An 8,802-nucleotide genomic window follows, 5' to 3' on the forward strand; every position below is an offset into this window, starting at 1 on the left:
GATATTGGTCGTTAATATATAATCTTATGTATTGTCGATAATTTCTGACTATATTTTAATTTAAGCTCCGTTAAAATTAAAGTTAAAAGTTTTGAATTTTTCTGTTACAAAAATCAAATATATATTCTTTTCTTAATACTAATATCGCCAGGATACATGTAAATATTTTTTTCTATGCTATTTCGACAATAATACTTCAATATTATCCACAGCTTAATATACTTCTGTGGTTTGTATAAATTTTCATTCTTTGAAGTTAAAAAAATTATTTCATGAGAAAACTGAAGGCACTGAAATATCATTAAATATTATTGATAAACAATAGCTGTACATTTCTATTGTTCTTGTTTTGATAGGCATATCATTACAAGCTTTCATAGAATTAGTTAAGGCTTTCTTTTTATCTTTTAAAGATTTTCCTTGAATAGCTTATTTGATTTCGTTCATTATTTTCATTATTTCTGTAATTTCGAAAATACCATTACATATGCTGGACAGAGTCGCCATTTTGTTGTGTTATTGTCAGAAATTATGAAGCAGAACAATAAATACACTCAAATAGAAATAAAAAATGCAAATTTATGATCAATATATAATTTAAAAATGTCTTACCTTTCACTAGAACGTAGAGAGCAGCATAAATAATTGTTCCAATTCCAAAAATTCTGCTTATAAATTATAACAGGGATTAGTTGATTAAATCCGGATTTGAATTATTAAAAATAATTATTGGCAAACTGAAAAATTAATGATAAGTATTATTTTCACAAATAAATATAAAATAAACATAAAAATTAGTGTGTCCAATTAATACATAAAATTTGTAATAGGGTTTCAAATTTTATTCATTCAAAATTTTTATATTAAAGAAATATTTATATATTTATTATTATAAAACTCTAGATTTTTAAACATACTTATTTATCCTATCTGCTTGCTATCTGGGTATATACGAGGGACTTTCAATAAGTAGTGCAATACATTTTTACTCAAAACAGGATGGTTTTATTTAGGATTGAAATACACCATTTGTTCTCCAATTTTTTGGCCATAAAAACCTATTTTTTGACGTAATCTCCGTTCAATTTTATAGCATTACGCCACCTTAATGTGAGATACCGCCATGGTATCACCGGAGTTGATCGTTCGACCATGAAAGAGAACATCGAACCTCAAATTTCGGTGGACTGTTCTTTCTCATCCGCCTTACAACTCGGATCTCGCACCTTCTGACTTCCATCTCTTTAGACCATTAAAGGATGGACTTCACGAGAAGCATTACAACAATGATAGGGAAGTTATTGATGCAGCAAGAACTTGGCTCAGACACAGACTAGTAAAGTGATACCATAGCGGTATACAGGTTCTCAAATTAAGGTGGCGTAAGGCCATAGAATTGAACGGAGATTGCGTCAAAAAATAGGGTTTTACGAGGTGTGTTCAAAAAGTATCGCGAATTTTGTGTTTTTTCAAAAATTATTTATTTATTCATGAATATCTATTTTGTCCCCTTCAAAGTAATCCCCATGAGATATTATACACTTGTGCCAACGGTTTTTCCAATCTTCGAAGCACTTCAAAAAATCATTTTTTTTTATCTTGTTCAGCTCCTCCTTCGATGCCGTCTTTATCTCGTCAAGCGTAGCGTAACGTCGTCCTTTCATGGGCCTCTTCAGTTTAGGGAACAAGAAAAAGTCACAGGGGGCCAGATCTGGGGAATACGGTGGCTGCGGCATCATTAGTGTGTTGTTTTTGGCCAAAAAGTCGCGCACAAGCAACGATGTGTGAGCAGGGGCGTTATCGTGGTGCAAAAGCCAATTTTTGTTCTTCCACAAATCCGGGCGTTTCTGGCGGATTGCTTCGCGCAAATTGCGCATAACTTGCAGGTAATATTCCTTATTGACCGTTCTACCCTGTGGCAAGAACTCATGATGCACCACGCCCCTGCAATCGAAGAAAACTGTCAGCAAAACTTTCACATTCGACCGAACTTGGCGCGCTTTTTTCGGTCTTGGTTCGTGCGGCAGCTTCCATTGAGATGATTGAGCTTTGGTTTCCACGTCATAACCATAAACCCACGATTCGTCACCAGTTATGACCCTCTGGAGCAAATTTGGGTCGTCGCGGACAGAGTCCAACATCTCATTAGCAATGTTCATGCGATGCTGTTTTTGGTCGCAATTGAGCAATTTTGGTACGAATTTCGCGGCGACCCGTCTCATGCCCAAATCATTGATAAAAATCGAATGGCACGAGCCAATCGATATGTTTAGGTCCTCAGCAACTTCTCTAACGGTGATTCGACGATTGGCCAATACCATTTTCTCCACTTCATTAATTTTTTCGTCTGTTGTTGAAGTGCTCGGGCGTCCGGCACGCTCTTCGTCGTTCACATCTTCTCGGCCTTCTGAGAACATTTTGTACCACCGATAAACGTTGCTTCGGTCCAAGGTAGCTTCTCCGTATGCCACAGTCAACATTCGGAATGCATCCGCGCACTTAATTTCGTTTTTCACACAAAATTTGATACAGGTTCTTTGATCCATTTTTTTGAATAGGTAAAAATCGAAGACGATCCAAAACACGTGCAAGCAAAGCAGCTGTCAACAATTAAGTGAACATTCAAAATGGCCGAGCTTGTCGGCATAAGTGAGAGACATGAGTACCAACATAACGCCACAAAAAGATCGAAATTCGAATATACGTAACCCGCGAAAATTCAAAATTCGCGATACTTTTTGAACACACCTCGTATAGCCAAAAAATTGAGAAAGAATATGGTGTATTTAAATCCTGAATAAAACCATCCTGTTCTGAGAAAAAAAAATGTATTGCATTATTTATTGAACACCCAATCACACTGATATCAAGAGTTAATAGTAAATTTTGCAGATTATAAATAATATACATAAATATTATATTTATAAACTTTTTGAAAAATATTTTAAAAAAGAATAATAAATGTCAGAAATAAACGACCAAGATCAATATCCTAATGGAACATTTAGAAAGCAAAGAATGTTAAAAGACGTGCAAAAGCACTCGCAACTCGCATTCGATATGTTTCGTATTACTGAAAATTCCAATTTTTTTATAGTTTTATTAATTAATATTAATTAATATTATCGTTATTCCCCGTTTTCCTTGTTTGAGTTGATTCGTATTATATTTATCTATAGTCCTCTAATTTTTAGATAAATTTGTAAATATGTTTTTGCACAATAATGGAAAACATACTGTTTTTATATGCTTACTGTACCATTTATTGCTATCGACACGACAGCAGAAGTGCGCGTGTTGCAATCGTGAAGCGAAAGTGAGGCGTGGAAAAATATAGAGCAAAATTGAATTAACAAGCACTGATTTATTGCACTTCTGACACAATCGATTAACGGAATCGGCGACACACCGAACGCGTTGAGAGCTTCGAGAGAAGTGCCCGAAATCGGCTTGGGTTGCAGCCTTTATTATTTTTGCGTGGAAGCTTCTAGAAGATTCTGTAGGACAAATATTACTATTATCTTGATAACAATGAGTATAGATTTTTCTAGAAGCCTGCGCGTACACAGCAAAAGATTATGCGAAAAGATATCTTCCGATGCCGCTCATTGATTACCGCCATCGACTCAATTTCGGCGCGAAGGCACGCGATAAACTCCGCGGATCGCAGGAGATAAAGTGCGATCTCGCACACTTACAATTAGCTAAACAAAACACAAAGTTTAAAATTAAGTTATAAGACGTCTTTAAGACGTCCAAAAGATGCCTTTAAAACTACTTTTTGGAAATGTGACCTAAAGATATCTTCTAGATGATTTAAACACATTTTATGACCCAATTTTACACTTAATGTTGCTTAGATAGCATACAGGAACATATATTAAAAGTAAAACCTTAAATGCAGTCATTTTTTAAATATGCCTAATTATCTCCTTAAAAATTATGCGTATGTATAGAAAATATCATTATTTATAAATAATAAAAGTTTCAAATATATTTTTAGAAAGTCATTTTACAATAAAACTTAAATTGTATTAAGATAAATTACAAATGTATTGAAATCACAACTTCAATTTTTTTATATTTATAATAATTATTAAGTTTAAAAAAAATTTCAATAAAATACTTATTTCCATTTGGAAAAATATGATTTTATTGCACCCGTAATATTCCTGAAATGAAAGAATACGAACAAGAGTCAATAGAAAGTTACAATAACAAATCTTAATATTGTAATTATATAACTTTATATTCAGAGAACTTTTGCATATTTAAAGTTTGAAGATTTGTATGTAAGTGGATTTAAATATTTAAATAATTGCATACGCACACTTATCTGAAGCGCGAAATTATCTTTGTATGCGATCTATTTTTTATCTCTGATATTGAGAATGGTCTTTATATCCAGATAGCAAGTTTCCGGCATTATTGCGTATCAATTTGATAAAATGCGTTCCTGAGTTGTCGGAAAGCGGTTTTCAAATTAGCTTAAAATATTGCAATACATGCCACGTATGCAACTTTATAACAACTTATTGAAAATTTTATATTAATAACTTCCTTAATTACGCTATTGTTCTTCAGTTGTTTGGGAAACAGTTTTCTTTCTGTTGCTTTCATTTATATATTTCGCTTGTTGTTTTGCGTTTTTGACGGGGCCTGGCTTTAACCTTTGAACGTAACTGCTATCTATATATGCGCAAAGGAGATGCGCATTCGTCTCCGCATAATCTCCGCGTCACCGCATCACTCCGCAAATCAACCTAAAACGCGGAGATCTCCGCGTTTCTGGCATCGCTGGCAGCGATGCCAGAAATCCCCTTCACCTTTCTCTGCACAATATTAACCTTACTTTGCCTCAACTTCACTTTAGTCCCTAGTCCAGTAACGGCGTAAATTATATATTGAAGGGAGCATTGTATATTCAATAATAAATTTTTAATTCATAATTTAAAAGTATATATTTTTATTCAATAAGAAGAACTAATGTAATTGTTTATATCCATTGTTTTATTTTTGGTAAATATTCATATAAAATAAATGTTTCTTTCTTTTATAAAATATAAATATATATATATATTTATTTTATGTTGAGTAGTATTAGAACATTTCATCTTATATGTATTAATCACAATTATTTTAGTAATCACTTAATCAGTCGTAATTTTTTATGATTACTAATGTTTAACTTAATATTAGATATAATATCACGTTAATACTATTATTATAATTATCATAATAATATTGAACCATCACATTTCGCTTTACAGATTTAATGCTATATCACATCAATACTTAAATAAAATTGCACATTAATACGGAAATGTTGTAATTGCACTCGTCAACTTCCATGAACGTAAGAACGGAATAAGAATGTAATCAACATGAACAATATTAGAAAATGTAAACTTGAAAACTGATGCTACTAGCATAACAAATTGAATTTGCATTATAAAACTAATTGTAAGCTTTCCTTAATTATTCAATTAAGAAGAGCTTACTCAATAATTATGCGAACTTCGGAAGTTCGGCTGTATTGCATACGAGATATTATCTTTTAAATTATAGTTTCAAAAATTACAAAATGATTATGTGAGAGAAGTACTTGATGTACTTTCATTGAGCGAAGTATTTGTCTTATATATATCCGATGATAATGTATCGACCATGTCATCCACAATTTCAAAATTAAAACAAAAGGAAGTTCGGAAATATCGAGATGCATGAGTAATTCCAATTAATGATTCAATTGATAAACGATTTCGTTTGCTTGTTTTATTTAAATTTACAAAAGAAAACAACTTTTCTACTGCGGCACTGCTATGAGGTAGTACGTTAATAAAATGTACTAGTTTCATTAATAATGGAAAAAGCGGTATAACCTTATCTGCTGTCTTAAAAGTCCACATTATTTTCCAGAAATTTTCATAATCTGTTATTTTTTCATAACTCTGCATATTATTAGCAATTTCAGCTTGAAGTATACTCCATTCTTTTTGTAAATCAGATAGTTGCGTATTACTAACTACATGACTAAATTGTTTGGCCAATGGAATGATCGAATTTGAAAAATAAATAATATTCTTTGGAATTAAAGTACGCATTTCCTGTAAATCAACTCTGTCGAACAAAAATCTTAGGAAAACTTGATCTAGACTTTTTATTAAAAAATCCACACATCTTAATTTAAATTTTTCAATTTCAGCGAGTGGTATATCTGAATGTTTTTCGATATAATTTTCAATTTCTATACTCAAATCTAAATTTTGTAAGGAAATAAAATTGTGTGGATTTTTATACTGAACAGTTTGGAGCGAATTACATTGCTTAATATAATTTTTATCAATAAATATTTCCATGATACACCTATACAGATTTGCAATCTTCCCATACAGCTCATGAATTTTTGGCCTTTCAGATTGCATTTCTTTGTTTAAATCAGTAAAATAAGGTAAAATCATTTTCAAAAATAATAAGAATAAATAATTAAAAACATTATTTATTTGTTTGTAAATTAGTTGAGTTTGATCATTTTTTGAGGAATTAATTTCGTTTATGAAAAATAGTTTTAATGCTGGCCACTGTTCCACTAGATTTACTACCGAAATTAACGATAACCACCGCGTTTGACATGGATGCAATAATTTGTGTGGCTTTAAATTACAAAATTCCTGAAACTCTTTATATTCCGAAATTTTCTTACTACTGAATTTAAAATAATTATGTAACTGACGTACAAGTAACTCTACTTCTTCAGGAATTTTCTTACATGCGTAAGAAACACACAACGCAAAAGATTTGCATGAACATTTTAAAACAAAAAGATTAGGAAGTTTGTTTTTAAATAATTGAACAACAGAATTATGTCGTCCCATCATTACATTTGCACCATCTGATGCAAAACCTACCATATTTTTCTCATATGGAATATTATATTTTGCAAAAAAATCTACTATCTCATTAAACATGACTTTTGCTGCTGCATCTGATATAGGTAATAAATGTAAAAACTTATCTACAGTTTTACTATCTTCTTCCTGAATGCGTACAAGTGCCAGATGTTTTATTGTTCCTGTATCGGTAGATTCATCGATCATTAGAGAGAACTGAGAATTTCGTAGTTCTTCGACAAGAGAATTAAAAGAACAAATGCCTAAAACGTTCTTTATAATTGCGCTGCATTTTGTCCTATTTTAATTGCGTTCACTACATTTATATCATTTCCCACTGCTCGTATTAAATGTAGGAGATGTTCAATAGCTAAAAATGGTAAATTGTGTTCAACAATATAAGCTACAAGACGCAATTCCGCTTTTTTCACAGCTCTTGTAAAGTCTGTGACAGAATCGATAGAAACACTTTCTTTTTCAATTCTCTCTAAATTATCTTCATGCTTCGACGTCATTGAATGTCGCTTAGCATCTTTCATAGAGGCAACAAAGCTTTGTTTGCATATTTTACAATTATATTTATACTCGCTATTTGGGTTCTTATCAATCCATGGAAACTGAATAGCTCATTGGGGTGTGTACGATTGGACACCGCACGATTGGACACCACCATTCACAGCGGCCGATGCCTAGAGTTTTTCCGTTGGTTTGGTTAGATAAGTCAAGATGATTGGTTGGTGTCCAATCGTGCTGTGTCCAAAAGAGTGTCACCCTAGCCCATTCTTGTCGATATTTTTGTCGAGAATTTTTCTTGTTTCTAACACTCCAATCAGAACAATTTTCCTTCTCTTTACTGCTACTAGTGCTATTTCTTTCCATTTCAAGCAGAAAATTTTCTGAATAAAGATACATTTATTTATAAGAAATTTTATTTAACCTTTAACCACCTACCATACGTCTCTCAGGCCGGTATTCATAATCCGTTCTTATATTTAAGATCGTCTTAAGTACCACCTTAAAATGCTATCAACCAATCAGAGAGTCATATCAGCATCTTAAAACATTACTTAAGATGATCTTGAAATAAGAATCGAGACGAATACCGGCCTCAGACTAAGTTTCCACCGAGGGGTTCGAATCGGGTTAGAGTCGAGTTGGAGTGAGAATTCAAACACTACAACCCGACTCTGACCCGATTCGAACTCCTCGATGGAAACTTAGTCTCAGACTCACGGTGATAGTACGGTGAGAGTTTTTTAATTACCAGAGACAAACGCGTACACCTCCAACTTCAATGAGCGCGGGGAAAAAATACAAGAACGAACAATTAAGCTTACACGAAATTCGTGCGCCGAAATATTAATGACTTTAAATATTAACTATTCGTCAGGATCTGTCAGATGTATCGTAGATGGTTAAGGGTTAAGTAAAAATACTGATAATTATTATAAAAATAATATTTATCGTTTACATTATATATGTACAATATGTATGTGTGTGCGCGCGCGCGTGAGCGTGTGTATTTCTCTTTTAAGTATTTTTATACTAATTTCAGGTTATCCTATACGAAGGGATTAGCGTCTCTATAATAACAACGTCACATTGTAATAAAAAAAAAAATTCGTAATAGTAAATATTTCTCTCTTTTCTGTGCCAGGAATGCAACGTTATCTGGATAGGATCTGTCTTCGCGCGAATTGCAGTGCCGACTGCATCGTAATTCATTATATGTATACCAGTAGTCAAAAGTAATGCTTTTGCATTAAATTTATTCAATTAAATCAGACCCAAGTAAAATTCGAGAAACTATATTTTATCATATTTAATAAAGGAGAAGAGGGTATTATGGCTAATGTCGGCAATATACTTCGCTTTCCATTTACAAACTCAATCGACACTTTTCGACTCTACT

The 8,802-nt window shown here is 32.5% G+C and overlaps 1 protein-coding gene across 1 annotated transcript; it reads right to left on the reverse strand.

The window, feature by feature from the left end:
* Positions 1-4,163: 4,163 nt before the first annotated feature.
* On the reverse strand, positions 4,164-7,926 carry LOC120358609. Its single transcript, XM_039453239.1, has one exon. The coding sequence runs from the start codon at positions 7,095-7,097 to the stop codon at positions 5,589-5,591; it is 1,509 nt and encodes a 502-aa protein (XP_039309173.1). The 5' UTR covers positions 7,098-7,926; the 3' UTR covers positions 4,164-5,588.
* Positions 7,927-8,802: the final 876 nt, after the last annotated feature.

Source organism: Solenopsis invicta, chromosome 9 (assembly GCF_016802725.1).
Source record: "Solenopsis invicta isolate M01_SB chromosome 9, UNIL_Sinv_3.0, whole genome shotgun sequence".
Classification (NCBI taxonomy): Eukaryota; Metazoa; Arthropoda; class Insecta; order Hymenoptera; family Formicidae; genus Solenopsis; species Solenopsis invicta.

Excerpts from the sequence above, each read along its gene's own strand:
- LOC120358609 (XM_039453239.1), bottom strand. The coding sequence starts at position 7,097 with ATGATCGATGAATCTACCGATACAGGAACAATAAAACATCTGGCACTT.